A 16,237-nucleotide genomic window follows, 5' to 3' on the forward strand; every position below is an offset into this window, starting at 1 on the left:
AGCTCAAGCTCCCTCAGGGCCTCCTGCTGTCCTGACCCAAGGGCCAGGAGGGCCTTTCCTGCGGGACAGTTCTTTCTTTTTGTTTTTTTGTTTGTTTTGTTTGTTGAGACAGGGTCTCGCTCTGTCACCCAGGCTGGAGTGCAGTGGCACAATGGCTCACTGCAGCCTCAACCTCCTGGGTTCCAGCCATCCTCCTGCCTGAGCCTCCCAAGCAGCTAGGACTACAGGCACGCACCACCACACCTGGCTAATTAAAAACTTTTATTATAGAGACAGGGTCTCATTCTGTGGCTTAGGCTGGAAATGCAGTGGTGCAATCATAGCTCACTGTAACCTCAAACTCCTGGGCTCAAAGGATCCTCCCACTTCAACCTTCCAAGTAGCTGTGCACCACACCCACCTAGTTTTGGGGTTTTTTTTTTAGAGATAGGGTCTTGCTATGCTGCCCAGGCTGATCTGGAATGCCTGGCCTCAATTCTGCCTCAGCCTCCCAAAGTGCTGGGAGAGTTATTTTGTTGAAGAAAACTTCCAGACATTATATGACTAATAAGCACTACATCTGAAAATCCATGAGAATATAAGAAATTTCTTGCACATCTGTATAAATACTCAGATCTGTTTTGAGTATATTCTGAGAAAATTAAGATGGGCTAACGAAGGCCTAAAGGAATAATCAGCAATTTGGAGAAACATGAGCATATTTTAAACTCATTTAAAAATCCACACTATTTATTGAAAAGCTCTACTAAACAAAATTAGTTCAGACAAAGCAATAAGATGACGAATCAAGCTCTCTCCAGAGATGAAAGAAAAGCCAGTCTCAAAGATGACTACTATAACGCTGTTGCTGGAAAGACAAGGGCAAGGGGCCAGCCCCGGGAGACCCTCCACTTCTTCAAAGACAAAATGATTCCAAACGTGGCAGGACACAGTGCTCACCCTAGAGTGAACCTCTGGGAATATGTTATTTTTTTAATTCAGTTAATCTTTCTTCCTTTTTTTTTTTTTGAGACAGAGTCTCCTGTGGCCCAGGCTGGAGTGCAGGGGTGCGATCTCAGCTCACTGCAACCTCCGCCTCCCTGGTTCAAATGATTCTCGGGCCTCAGCCTCACAAGTAGCTGGAATTACAGGCATGTGCCACCACACCCAGCTAATTTTTGTATTTTTAGTAGAGATAGGGTTTCATTATGTTGTCCAGGCTGGTCTCAAACTCCCGGCCTCAAGTGATCCACCCGTCTCGGCTCCCCAAAGCGCTGGAATTACAGGCGTGAGCCACTGCACCCGGCCAAGACTTTCTCATTCTTAAACTTCAGGAAAGATGTCTGGCCAGCCAGTTAATAGCCTCATTAGAATTATTCTTACATACAATTCCGCCTCCTAAAGAGAAACAAATAAGGCCCAGTTTCTCCTCTTTAAACTGATCACAGATTGGCCAGGTGTGGTGATTCAATCCTAGCACTTCGGAAGGCTGAGGTGAGAGGATCACTTGAGTCCACGAGTTTGAGACCAGCCTGGGCAACACAGTGAGACCCCATCTCTACCAAAAAATGTTTAAAAATTAGCCTGGCATAGTAGTGCATGCCTGTGGTCCCAACTCAGAAAGCTAAGGCAGGAGGATCACTTGAGTCCTGAGGTCAAGGCTACAGTGAGCTGTGATCACACCACTGCACTCCAGGCTAGGAGACAGAGCAAGACCCCAACTCAAACAAAAACAAAAAAGCTGATCACAGAAACAACAGCTTTCAGAGATTAGTTACCTTCTGTCTGTCCCATGTCTTGGGTTCTTAACACTCACATGATATTACTGGGGTCGCCTTCAGGGTGTTCATCAGAGGCAGCAGCCGGCACACACTGGACTTTGGGTTTCATTCGCAAAGCTTCCTGAGAGCACAGATCCACAGCAGTGGATGAGAGGCACAGAGTTGTTTGGGAATCAGGCGACATGCTTATAGAGGAAACAGATACACACAGGGCCATTTATTTTGATTTATTGCATTCTGAAGTACCCTGGGGGGAGGGCCTGAGAACGATCCGCTTTATCAGCGTTCTAAAGCCTTATTACCTGAGATTTATATTCTGGGGGGAAAAAATCAAGATTGGATTATCAATACGTATTTCACAGGAGATTTGAGTTTTGGCCCTGACAGAAGAACACGTACTAACCTGAAAAAGGCTACGTGAGATTAAAGAGAGAAACAGCTAAACACCAAATCCTGGTGAGAGAGACATGGATTTAAAAGGCCAGCCACTCACTGTAGCGTGACAACTCCCTCTGGCGTAGCCAGAAGTGGAGCATGAGCCACTGGCATGGAGCGTGGGCCACGAGGGCCACCTCCCCAGGAGCCCACAGCAGCCCAGGGAGGCCTTGGGAGCAGCTTTGCCTCAGCCGTGGTCACTTCTCATCATCCCGCCCATAGTTAATCGTCTGTAAGGCCTGAGCTATGAGCATCGCCATCTCCCGTGTGCCGGCCGCAACCACTCTGCAAGCCATGAGGTCGAGGGGTCCACCTGGGGACAGAGAGAGAGAGAGCCAGGCATCCGGGTTACCAGAGAGGGCTGAACAACGTTGTGTAACAACTTATCCCACATGCACACAGCACAGGAGATGGCACATGGAACCGTGCCCAAGCCCCAACACTCGTATTAAACAGGTGGTCTAGGAGTGAATCCAGCAAATAGAGGGATGGAGCCTCTCCCGCCCCGCCCCAGTGTGAATGCAGTCAAGGGCTGCATAGAACAGAGTGCAGCTCTGAAGCTGCCACTGCCTTAAGAGATGGAGAACATAAAAGTCCTAAGAAATGCAAGCAATGGGCTAGACCCGAACAGGGGAGCTGCCCTTCTCAAGCTTGACTGTGCACAGGGGTCAGCCAGGGGCTTGTGAAACCAAGGCTCTGCCTCAACAGGTCTGGGTGGGGCTGAGGCTACCTGCCCACAAGCTCCTGTGGGTGCACCACCGCTGTGGGACCCACACTCTAAGGAGCTTGGGCAAGATGATAAAGCCTTGCATCTTCCTGTGGGATATGAAACAGGTCTGGCTGCATGGGCTGGAGACCTGCTTGCACATACGTGAGCCTTCAGGTGCTCTAGTGGTAAAATCAGAGTGATGGGGGCTTTAAAATATGGAATGGAGGCCAGGCATGGTGGCTCACGCCTGTACTCCCAGCACTTTGGGAGGCCGAGGCGGGTGAATCACCTGAGGTCAGGAGTTCGAGACCAGCCTGACCAACATGGCAAAACCCATTTCTACTAAAAATACAAAATTAGCTGGGCATGGTGGTGCATGCCTGTAGTCCCAGCTATTCGGGAGGCCCAGGCAGGAGAACTGCTTGAACCCGGAAGGCAGAGGTTGCAGTGAGCCGAGATCACGCCATTGCACTCCAGCCTGGGTGACAAGAGTGAAACTCCGTGTCAAAAAAAAAAAAAAAATGTGGAATGGGGTCGGGCACGGTGGCTCATGCCTGTAATTCCAGCACACTTTGGGAGACTGAGGCAGGCGGATCATGAGGTCAGGAGATCAAGAGCATCCTGGCTGACACTGGAAACCCTGTCTCTAATAAAAATACAAAAAATTAGCCAGGTGTGGTGGCATGCGCCTGTAGTCCCAGCTAGTTGGGAGGCTGAGGCAAGAGAATCGCTTGAACCTGGGAGGCGGAGGTTGCAGTGAGCCGAGATCGCGCCACTGCACTCCAGCCTGGGTGACAGAGTAAGACTCCATCTTAAAAAAAAAAAAAAAAAAAAAGTGGGATGGGCCTGCCCAGTCCTGCTGCCAATGGCTGATACCTCTTCATTTGTATACCTTGCTGATATCTTAGTCAAGCCTTTCCAAAGGAGAAATAGGAAACAAGTAGAAATCAAATTACAAAAGATCCGCCGTCCATGCCCAATAGATAAAAGTGAGCTACAGTGTTTCTGCTAAAAGCTCAGTGAGAATGGGATCTGTTGGATTCACCTGGCTTCTGATTGTTACTCCTGAATCAACAGTAGATGCAAAGATCTGCCTGAAACTACGTGGATGTAGCAGACAGCACAGAGTTAGGGGCCCACATAATACCCCCAGGAGCTCAGTCACTGGGCCTCAAGTGACCCTGAAGCAGAAGGAACAGCCATCTTCCAGAATCATTCTCCAAAACCCAACCGGACGCTCATGTTCTGTGCTGGTGCTGACCCAACACCAAGCTAGGCCTTGCAGAAGCAACTAACCTCAGAAATGTGGGGAGCACAACACCTGCTCTGTTCATCTCATTGGATTCTTGTGGGAACCCTTAGAAAACTGTCATTGGGCCAGGTGCGGTGGCTTAGGCCTGCAATCCCAGCACTTTGGGAGGTCAAGGTGGGTGGATCGCTTGAGGTCAGGAGTTCGAGACCAGCCTGACCAACATGGTGAAACCCCACCTGTACTAAAAATACAAAAATTAGCCGGGCCTGGTGGCATGTGCCTGTAATCCCGGCTACTAAGGAGGCTGAGGCAGGAGAATCGCTTGAACCCAGGAAGCAAAGGTTGCAGTGAGCCGAGATCATGCCACTGCACTCAAGCCAGGGCAACAGAGTGAGACTGTCTCAAAAAAAAAAAAAAAAGAAAACTGTCAGTAGTGTGTAAATGGGAAGTGGCAGTGCTGCTGCCATCTGGTGAAGATATCCTGATCCTATGGTGGCAAGGGATGGCAGGAAGGAGGTCAGGCTGGTCAGGCCACTGCCATCACAGCACCCTCGCATGCTCCAACAACAGAAACTGTGGACGGGCACGGTGGCTCACGCCTGTAATCTCAGCACTTTGGGAGGTCAAGACCATAAGGTCAGGAGTTTGAGACCAGCCTGGCCAACATGGTGAAACTCCACTTCTAAAAATACAAAAATTAGCCGGGCATGGTGGCACGCACCTGTAATCACAGCTACTTAGGAGGCTGAGGCAGGAGAATTGCTTGAACCCGTGAGTAGGATGGTTGCAGTGAGCCGGGATTGTACCACTGCACTCCATCCTGGGTGACAGCAAGACTCTGTCTCAAAAAAAAAAAAAAAAAAAAGAAAAAAAGAAAAAACCAGAAACTCTGGGGAAGGTGGGAAATTCAGTTGGTAGGGACCTCAGGAAGTGCCCCACCCAGTGTCTCTGAGTCTAGTTTCTGCCGCTGCATTTCACGGACAGGAGAGCTCACCCGAAGTGTCTATCACGATGCCGCCTGCTTCTCTGATGATGACCGTGGCAGCCGCCAGATCCCAGCAGTGCAGGCCAAACTGGTAATAGGCATCCGCGGCCCCTGAGGCTAGGTGGCAGAGTGCCAATGTGGAGCTTCCAATCACTCGGACCCTGGGGAGAGGGAGGGGAGGACAGATGCAGGCAGGAGTGGAGCCTTTTCTGTGGTGTGCAAGCCGACTTCAGCCAGGTACCCCAGCTGGGCATGTTCCCTAGTGAAAAATAAAGCACAGCACTTCTGCCAAAGCTCTGGAGGCTGAATGTAGGGCCTGGAGCCACCAACCAACAGGCCTCTGCCAGACGCAAATGCTTTGTGCCGTGACAGCTCCCAGCTGACCTAGCTACTGAGCACCTGAGATGCAGCAGGCAACCAGAGAACTGAATCCTCCTCTACTGAACGTGACATTAAGTGTCAGTGGTCTCACATGGCTAGGGGTCACAGCACAGCCCTACTGGGAAGGCAAGAGACAGAGGATTCACTGGGCTTTGATAAACCTGTCTGACACCAGGCCCAATTGGGAAAGACTCTTAAGTATTTGCACCATTCGCTGGTTGAGCAGCATGAGGTCAGCTCCATGGATTCTGATCAGAAGGGACACAGGTGCCTACCCATCTCCAGAGGTCTGGTTATAGGAGTATCTACTGCAGGCGGGCCCCTCCCAGGGCTTCCCTGAGTCTGGTGTTCATGTGCCCCTCCCACTCTTTCCACACCAGGCTTCCTCCTCAAATCCCAGGGGAGTTTTAGCAAGCCCGTGTTCCGTTCTTCCTCCTCTGGCTGCAGGGTGTTCCCCGAACTGAACCTCCTACCCATGCGCCTTGGCATGCAGCAGCCGCTCCATGTTACTCAGGAACAGCTTCAGGGTCGCAGGGTCACGCTTGGGGCCAATTTCTGTCAGAACCAAGGCCTTTGAGAGATCTGCAATAAAAAGAATTTCCTGTCACCAGCAAAATCAAGTCTTGGTTCTAACTAAGGAGTGCAGACTTCCAGTGTGAGCCTTTCTTTCTCAGAGTAAGGATCATCTTTCGACTGGTTCATGCTGAATGCTTTTCTGATAGCTATGTTGAAAACTAAGGATGGACTGGGCACAGTGGATCATGCCTATAATGCTAGCACTTTGGGAGGCTAGGGAACAAGGATCACCTGAGGCCACGAGTTCCAGACCAGCCTGGGCAAGATGGTGAGACTCCCATCTCTACAAAAAAAAAAAAAAAATTAAAAGTAGCTGGGCATGGTGGCACAGGCCTGTAGTTGCAGCTACTCAGGAGGCTGAGGTGGGAGGACTGGTTGAGCCCGGGGTTCAAGGCTGCTGTGAGCCATGATTGCGCCACCACATTCCAGCCTGGAGGACAGAGCAAGGCCCTGTTTCTTAAAAAAAAAAAAAAAAATCACCATCATTCAATCAAAAAGAAAAACAAAATGACTCCAAACTGGGAACACTCAATGTTTGGAGGGAAAAAATGCCTCATTAATCGTCTGACTGCTGCAATCACAAAGAGAGAAATACCATTTTCTTGGAGAAAGCAACTATTAAATAATGCTGCTTTGGAAAGGGAAGCTGCAGGAGTGAGCCCTCTGGATGCAGGGGTGCTGATGCCTGGAATTCATGGCCTGCCATTTATGTAACAGCAGGCGAGGCTGCCAGGGCCGGCAAGCCTGGCTCAGGGCAGGACATGACTGGGATTCTGCTCCTGTCCCTGACTCACTGCTGGGGATCAGAGCAGTTTATCCTTGTTGTGCCACACACCCAAACACAGCCAAACTTCGGTCACATCCCGTCAGGCCTCACTGCTCGGGCAGGACATGGCCAAACCAGGTGTGCTCCATGACAAAATAAAGCCACTCCCAACGTCGGGGGGAAACACATTCTATCACATTACTTCACTCAATGGACCCAGTTCTGTGTCACCACTTTCAAATTCTCTGCTCACCCAGGATATTTCTCAGCCAGAATCCAGGTCCAAATATCTCTTTTCTTCCATGGAAACTCTCATTTTACACCTTAAAGCACTTTCTGCAAAACACCTGGCTCCACACCAAAGCAACCTGCCTGCCGTCAGGAGGTCCAAATCATTCACCGCCAGCCATGCCTAGCACTGAAGCTGAGCTATGGAGGCACTCCTGCCCCGGGACTGGGCAGCAGCAGGCCCTCCACAGATACCACCTGAGCCCTGCAGCTGCCACCCACAGCTGGGACAAAAGGCGGCTGCTCTAGGTGCTCCCTAATCCATGCAGGATCTGCAGACAGGCTCCAGCAACCCTTCCATTCCTTACCCTCCAAACCCCACCCTCACCTGGCCACAGACAGACGGTATTTTTTCCGGGGTGGCAGTGGGGAAGGCTTCCATTGAAGAAAAAGACATCAGCAGACCCAGACTGAGTGGGCACTCAATAAACAGTTACTGAATGAATGAGTGATTTCCCTCAAATGCCAGCACTCAAGAAGGTAGGATTAGAGTCTTTGTTTTGATTTGGCTCATTAAACTACTAGTATTTTAATTTATGGGAGAAATGTTTGAGGCAGAATTTTGTTGGCTAATCTAAGAATCTAAATACTATATACAATACTGATTTTGGGGGTAAACTAATTCTGAATTACGAATATTTTAGTTAGAAATGCTCTTTTGGTCGGGCGCGATGGCTCACACCTGTAATCCCAGCATTTTGGGAGGCTGAGGCGAGCAGATCACCTGAGGCTGGGAGTTCAAGACCAGCCTGACCAACATGGAGAAACCCTATCTCTATTAAAAATGCAAAATTAGCCAGGCATGGTGGTGCATGCCTGTAATCCAAGCTAGCAGGAGGCTGAGGCAGGAGAATCGCTTGAACCCAAGAGGCGGAGGTTGCAGTGAGCCATGATCATACCATTGCACTCCAGCCTGGGCAAGAACGGCAAAACTCCATCTCAAAAAAAAAAAAAAAAGCTCTTTTGAAATATAATAATATGGTAATCTGGGGAGTGCCTGTTAAATTAAAATTAAAAAATAGAAATTGGACTCACAAGAAGAGATACAGATGGCAAATAAGCATATAGAAAGACGCTCCACATCATATGTCCTCAGGGAAATGCAGATTAACAACGAGACAAAACCAGGAGCATGGCTTACGCCTGTAATCCCAGCACTTTGGGAGGCTGAGGCGGGAGGATCAGGAGTTTGAGACCAGCCTGGCCAACATGGTGAAACTCTGTCTCTATTAAAAATACAAAAATTAGCCGAGTGTGGCAGCGCGTGCCTGTAATCCCAGCTACTCAAGAGGCTGAGGCAGGAGAATCGCTTGAACCTGGGAGACAGAGGTTGCAGTTAGCCAAGATCGCACCACTGCACTTTAGCCTGGGTGACAGAGTGAGACTCCGTCTCAAAACAACAACAATAACGAGACACCTCTACACATCTGTTAGAATGGACAAACAACACTGACTACAACAAGTGCTGGCCAGGATGTGGAGCAACAGGAACTCGCATGCATGGCTGGTGGAAATGCAAAATGGTGCATCTGCTTTGGAGGATAGGTTGGCAGTTTCCTACAAATCTAAACATTCCCTTACCACACCGTCCAGCAATCATGCCCTTTGGTGTTCACCCAAGGAGTTGAAAACTTGTTTTCACATAAAAACTTTCACACCAGTGTTAAGAGCAGATTTATTCATAACTGCCAACACTTAGAAGCAACCAAGATTTCCTTTAGTAGGTGAATAAATAAACTGTGGTACATTCAGACAATGGAACATTATCCAGCACTTAAAGGAAATGAGAAAGCATGAGAAGATACGGATGAACCTTAAATGCATATTGCTGGGTGAAAGAGGCCAATCTGAAAAGCTACACACCGTATGATTCCAGCTCCAAGACATTCTGGAAAAGGCCAAACTATGGAGACAGTAAAAAGATCAGTGGTTGCCAGGGGCTCAGGGGAGGGAAGAATAGGCTGAGCATGGGGGGTTTTTAGGGCAGCGAAACTATTCTATATGATACTGTAATGGTGGATGCCTTACAACACCAACAGTGAAGCCTAATGAAAACTATGAACTTTGGGTGATAATAATGTGTCTCATTTTAACAAATGCACCATTCTACAGGCGATGCTGATGGATGGCGAGGCTGTACGTGTGTGGGGACAGGAGGTGTATGGGAACTCTGTCTCTCTGCACCTTCTGCTCAATTTTGCTGTGAACCTAAAACCATTACTCTAAAAAACAAAGTGAAAGAAATAAAGAGGGAGGAAGGGCAGGGAGGGAGGAGGGAGGGGGAGAAAAGGGAGGGAGGAAAAGGAAAGAAGGGAAGGAGAAAAGAAAAAAATGGGATGGCTTGCATGATACTTTGGCCAGGAAAATCAAGGAAGAATGAACTGTCCCAGAGGAGGCCATGGGGGACAAGAAAGTGAAGTGGCAGTGACATCTTGTCTAATCCCACCCTATTTCTAATTTACTCATCTAACAACTTAAGTCATACACGTGCATACAATGCTTTTGGTTTTTTTTTGTTGTTTTTTTTTTTTGAGATGGAGTCTTGCTCTGTCACTCAGCCTGGAGTGCAATGGTGCGATCTGGGCTCACTGCAACCTCTGCCTCCCAGGTTCAAGCAGTTCTGTTGTCTCAGCCTCCCAAGTAGCTGGGATTACAGGTGTGCACCACCATGCCCAGCTCATTTTTGTATTTTTAGTAGAGACAGGGTTTCACCATAATGGTCAGGCTGGTCTCAAACTGCTGATCTCAGGTGATCAACCCATCTCGCACAGTGCTTTTCAAAAACGATCTTATAGCTTATTCTGTTGCTCGCTCTTTCACTATAAAAACATCTCATATACATCTTTTGCCATCAGTATCTTACTCTTAACAGCCACACTCTATTCCATCTGGTGCAATAACTGCAATTTATGTCACCATTCCCCTGAAGATGAACACTTTTCATTTTTATTGTAAACAATGCTTCATAAACATCTTTTCTATAGAGGTTTATACAGTCATACTGATTTTTTTAGAGATAGATGAACACAAGTGGGATTTCTGAATCAAAGGGTGTGTATATTTTAGGTTTTGATATAATTTTCCAAATTGCCCTCTGGGAAAGCTGAATCAAATGTACATACGACCCCTCAACCCCACTGGGCTATGAAGGATCCTGTACTATTTCCAAGTCTCTAACAGGCAGGCTCACCCTGGAGGTACACTCTAAGAGTGATTTTCTCTGAGCGGTAAAATCAAGACAGTGAAATCCTAACACACAGGGCACTTCCTGGCACCAGTGTTAACGACCCTGGGAAGAGATGAAGGAAGACACTGAAAATTTCTCCCCAGGAACTAGGAAGCTGAGCAATCAATTTCCATTGGGAGATAAGCGCCTACTCTTAAAGGCCTCACCCAGTCTCCCCACACCTGAGGGCAGAGATGAGCACAGGGCGGGTGGGTGGAGGAAAGTCCGCCAGTGCCAGCCTAGACAGGCAGGTACTCCCCATGCCAGGGCCAGTGTAGGAAGCACAGACATCTTCCAACCAAGTGCCCTGGGGTATTTCACAAAGAGAAGTTAATTTGTGTGCAGGAAACAGCAATTTTTCACTTGTTGACAGTGACCATGTCTTCACTCTTCCTGACAGGCCTGTGCGAGCACTTCCCAGCCTACGTGCCACTGCCCCTGTGCAACAGATGAGAAACCCAAGCTTGGAGAAGCGACATGAGCTGCTCAGGCCATGGAGCCATTACATGGTAGGGCCAGACTTACACCCAAGCTTGTCTGGTGATTGTGTGAAGGCAGGGGTTTCTTCCATAGTTCTCCAGTTTGTGAAAAGCTTGTTCTGAATCCAGCACCTTCCTCTTCTGGCCATCCTGAATTAATTCCTTCTCATTCTTGCCAACATACACTTTCCCAAATGAAATCAAGAACAGAGTATAGGCTGGGTGCAGTGGCTCACGCCTGTAATCCCAGCACTTTAGGAGGCCAAAGCGGGTAGATCATTTGAGGCCAGGAGTTCGAGACCAGCCTGGCCAACATAGGGAAACCCTGTCACTACTAAAAGTACAAAAAAAAAAAAAAAAAAAAATTAGCTAGGCGTGGTGGCACACATTTGTAATCCCAGCTACTGGAGAGGCTAAAGCACAAGAATTGCTTGAACCTGGGAGGCGGAGGTTACAGTGAGCCAAGATCATGCCACTGTACTCCAGCCTGGGCAACTGAGCCTGGCTGTCTAAAAAAAAAAAAAAAAGAACAGAGTATATAACAGAGTATAAAGGAGGTCTGAATGTTGCCACCTAAAAGCGAAATGCTTTCTACTGTTTGATTTTGCTCCAGAAAAGGGGGAAAAAAACTTATGACAACCCCTACTTAATATTGTCTTATGATTATTTCTGACTAGTTATCCACAATTACTACGATTTTTGTATTTTATTACCCTTTGTCCCATATTTACCATATCTTAGGTCTTACACACACACACACACACACATATATATATATTTTTTTTTTGAGATGGAGTCTCGTTCTGTCACCAGGCTGGAGTGCAGTGGTGTAATCTTGGCTCACTGCAACCTCTGCCTCGCAGGTTCAAGCAATTCTCCTGCCTCAGCCTCCCGAATAGCTGGGATTACAGGCATGCGGCTAATTTTTTTTGTATTTTTAATGGAGACGGGGTTTCTCCATGTTGGTCAGGCTGATTTCGAACTCCTGACCTCAACTGATCCACCCACCTCAGCCTCCCAAAGTGCTAGGATTATAGGTGTGGGCCACCAGGCCCGGCCTAATATATATCTTTTTAATTTCAAATATTCTGTGATCTCATGGGAAGCAGGGAACAGGGAGTTCTTGCTTAATAGGTAGAGTTCTTGTTTGTAGGAACAAACATTTTGAAGATTATATAGTGCTGATGATTGTACAACACTGTGACTGTAATTAATGTCATTGAATGGTATGCTGAAGAGTAATTAGAATGGAAAATCATATTTACATACATTTTACTACAATAAAAATATCTCATACATTTTGAAACAGGACATCTCTGTTTATTCTTTCAATAAACAGATTTTAGGATGAAAATGAATAGCCGGTGACTTCCGACAGTTTGGAAACCCTTGCTCTGGTTGAGCAATGCTAAGAGTAGGCTGTCTTAGGGAAACTTTACAACTCAAATGATGAGAGAAGTCATTTGTGTACACTGAAATATGTACTCATGGGCTGGGCGTGGTGGCTCATGCCTGTAATCCCAGCACTTTGCAAGGCTGAGGTGCGCCAATTGCTTTGAGGTCAGGACTTCAAGACCAGCCTGGGCAACGTGGCGAAGCCCCATCTCTACCAAACATACAAAAGTTAGCCAGGCATGGTGGTGTGTGCCTGTAGTTCCAGCTACTCAGGAGACTGGGTTTGGACAATCACTTGAGCCCAGGAAGCAAAGAGTGCAGAGAGCCGAGATCAGCCACTGCACTCCAGGCTGGGTGATGGAGTCTCAAAAAAAAAAAAAAAAGAAAAAAGAAATATGTACTCACAGAGTAAGAGGCAGCTGTGCTTTAAAGCCTATAAAACATGCCTATGGGCACAAGCTGGTTTTATTAGATATATAACTTCTGTGACTACACTTTCATCAGTGTGTTGTTTTGGAGGTTTTTTTTGAGACAGAGTCTTGCTCTGTTTCCCAGGCTAGAGTGCAGTGATGCAATCATAGCTTCTGTTACCTTGAACTCCCATGTCAGCCCTCTGAGTAGCTGGAACTACAGGCCTGCACCTCCACACCCAGATAATTTTTAAATTTTTTGTACAGATTGGGGTCTTGCTATGTGGCCCAGGCTGGTCTCAAACTTCTGCTCTCAAGCGAACCTCCTGCCTCAGCCTCCCAAAGTGCTGGGATTACAGGCGTGAGCCACCGTGCCTCGCCTAACAAGGCTAATATTTTAATACTTCACAAAAACAATGAAGAGGGAGCTCTACAACCATGAAACCACAAATGCTGTCTGGAGCCCCCACCCCCACCCTCCAAGCCCCCAAAGCCCAGGAATCCAATGTCAAGTAACAGTAGGTAACTAAAAAGAACTATGGTTGAATCTCACACACAATCATCCTAAGAAAAAAAGAGTGAAGAGCAGAGTAATATGTATACACCATAAAAGAATTTTGCCAAAAAAAAAAAAAATCTAACCACAAAATAGGAGTAATAAAGAATATCAGGAAAAAAGAGCATAATCCAAATCACAGGTCACAGAACTTAGGAAAAATTACATAAAGGAAATATTTCAGAAAAGAAGACAAACTAAAAGGAACATAATGAATAAACACAAGAGATTATGCTTTGCAGGAAATTGAGGGTGAAAAAGAGGAAACCTTTTTAAATAAGATAATTGGTGGAAAAGATAAAAAGAATACAAGAGGAAATGATAGTGAAAGCCCAACATACATTCAAGTCCCCAAAGACAAAAAGCAAAGCAACACAATTTGGAAATAAAAAAAATATTAAAAACTGCAATTCAAAAAAACTCTTTCTACAATTTAAAAAAAGAGGCCAGTCACAGTGGCTCATGCCTATAATCCTAGCACTTAGGGAGGCCGAGGCAGGCGGATCACCTGAGATCGGGAGTTCGAGACCAGCCTGACCAACATAGAGAAACACCCTCTCTACTAAAAATACAAAATTAGCCAGACATGGCGGTGCACGCCTATAATTCCAGCTACTTGGGAGGCTGAGGCAGGAGAATCACTTAAACCCAGGAGGTGGAGGTTGCAGAGAGCTGAGATATCGCCATTGCACTCCAGCCTGGGCAACAGAGCGAAACTCCATTTCAATAAATAAATAAATAAATAAAGGCCGAGTGTGGTGGCTCACACCTGTAATCCCAGCACTTTGGGAGGCCGAAGCGTGTGGATCACGTAAGGTCAGGAGTTTGAGACAAGCCTGGCCAACATGGTGAAATCCTGTCTTTACTGAAAGTACAAAAACTAGCTGGGCATGGTGGCGCATGCCTGTAATCCTAGCTACTCAGGAGACTGAGGCAGGAGAATTGCTTAAACCTGGAAGGTGGAGGTCACAGTAAACCGAGATTGCGCCACTGCACTCCAGACTGGGCAACAGAGCAAGACTGTCTCAAAAGTATATATATTTTTTTATTTTTTTTGAAAAATCATATCTAACACTGTAAGCCTGACAACTTTCCAACACTTCAAGAGCTCTCCTGAGGAGTCGTGATATTAATATGACATTTTTAGTATTTTATTAAAAACTACATCAGCACTTAGAAGAGCTGAAAATCTCAGTGAAACCATTTCCCAAATGACCAATACATGATGTTATAAAATCAACAATGAACAAAAGATCCATTCAAAGTACAAGATAGCCCAATGGATTTCAATGTAACTGAGTACCAACAAATCCACTAGATTTCACACTGCAACTAACCTTTAAGAAATCGCTACTTGGCCAGGCGCGGTGGCTCATGCCTGTAATCCCAGAACTTTGGGAGGCTGAGGTGGGCGGATCACTTCAGGTCAGGAGTTTGAGACCAGCCTGGCCAACATGGTGAAACCTGATCTCTACTAAAAATACAAAAAAAAAAAAAAAAAATTAGCCGGGCATGGAATGCGTGCCTGTAATTCCAGCTACTCCGGAAGCTGAGGTGGGAGAATCGCTGGAATCTGGGAGGCAGAGGTTGCAGTGAGCCAGGATCACACCATTGCACCCTAGCCTGGGCAACAGAGCAAGACTCCATCTCAAAAACAAGAAAAATTGCTACTTGTTGAGTTTTGGTTTGATATCAAACAAAAATGCCCTCAATTATCTGAAAAGAGATTTAAAACACTTCCTTTTTAAACTACATATCTGTGTGAGGTTAGACATTTTTTAAGACATCAAAAACAGGCTGGGTTGGTGGCTCACACCTGTAATCCCAGCACTTTGAGACGCTGAGGTGGGAGGATGGCTTGAGGCCAGGAATTCGAGACCAGCCTGGGAAACATATCGAGACCCTGTCTCTACAAAAATATATTTTAAATTATCCAGGCATGGTGGTGAGCACCTGTAGTCCTAGCTACTTGGGAGGCTGAGGCAGGAGGATCATTTGGGCCCTGGAGTTGGAGGCTGCATTGAGCTATGATCACACCATTGCACTCCAGTGTGGTCAACAGAACAAGACTGTCTCTAAAAAATAATAATAATAAAAGACATCAAAACAACTTGTTACAACAGATTGAATGCAGAAGCAGATATGAGAATCTAGTTGTCTTACATTAAGCCAGACATAAAGAAATTTGGAAAAAATGTAAAACTATCCCACTCTCCTCACTAAAGCTTTCTTATTTTGGAAAATATGATTATTTCCCATAAAAAATATATTATTCATGTTAAAATGTAATGAATTTTTAATCTTAAAATGAATTAATAAATATTTTAAAGGCCTTCGGTAATTTTTTCAGGAGTATGAATGGGTTTGTCTTAAGATCAAAAAGCTTTAAAAATGCTATACTAGAGAATGTACTTCACACAACCAGAGTGACTGGAGAAGCATCAGCACACACGACAGTGGTGGCGTTAAATCTGTACCCACCTGTGGAACCAAGACTGAATGATGGCTTTAAGGTGAGAGCATGGCACACAGTGGCTGGGTGCTATCCCAGTGAGGATGCAGCGCAACCATCCAGAGGTGGACAGGTGACAGAGAGAGGACATGACCCATAGAACGAGCTTGTCAACTGTTACTGAGAGCAAAGGTTATCCTTTTTTTTTTTTAAGAGATGGAGTTGAGGCAGGGTGCGGTGGCTCATGCCTGTAATCCCAATACTTTGGGAGGCCCGGGCGGGTGGATCACCTGAGGTCAGGAGTTCAACACCAGCCTCGCCAACATGACAAAACCCTGTCTCTACTAAAAATATAAAAATTAGCTGGGCATGGTGGCACGCGCCTGTAATCCAAGCTACTTGGGAGGCTTAGGAGGAAAATCACTTGAACCACAGAGGCGGAGGTTGCAGTGAGCCGAGATCGCCCCATTGCACTCCAGCCTGGGCAACAAGAGTGAAACTCCATCTCAGAAAAAAAAAAAAAGAAAAAAAAACAGTATAACTCATTATCAACTCTATATTTTAAAA

The 16,237-nt window shown here is 46.5% G+C and overlaps 1 protein-coding gene across 1 annotated transcript in view; it reads right to left on the reverse strand.

Moving 5' to 3' along the window:
- Positions 1-1,972: 1,972 nt before the first annotated feature.
- Positions 1,973-16,237, reverse strand: part of IMPA2 (inositol monophosphatase 2) — a 50,628-nt gene continuing 36,363 nt past the window's right edge. The window contains exons 6-8 of the mRNA XM_032152826.2: positions 5,996-6,104; positions 5,151-5,302; positions 1,973-2,508 (exon numbers count right to left, since the gene is read on the reverse strand). Coding sequence (XP_032008717.1) covers positions 2,393-2,508; positions 5,151-5,302; positions 5,996-6,104 — 377 coding nt within the window. The 3' untranslated portion in view covers positions 1,973-2,392. The remainder of the gene's footprint in view (positions 2,509-5,150; positions 5,303-5,995; positions 6,105-16,237) is intronic.

This window comes from Hylobates moloch, unplaced genomic scaffold (genome assembly GCF_009828535.3).
Source record: "Hylobates moloch isolate HMO894 unplaced genomic scaffold, HMol_V3 SCAFFOLD_5, whole genome shotgun sequence".
Taxonomy (NCBI): Eukaryota; Metazoa; Chordata; class Mammalia; order Primates; family Hylobatidae; genus Hylobates; species Hylobates moloch.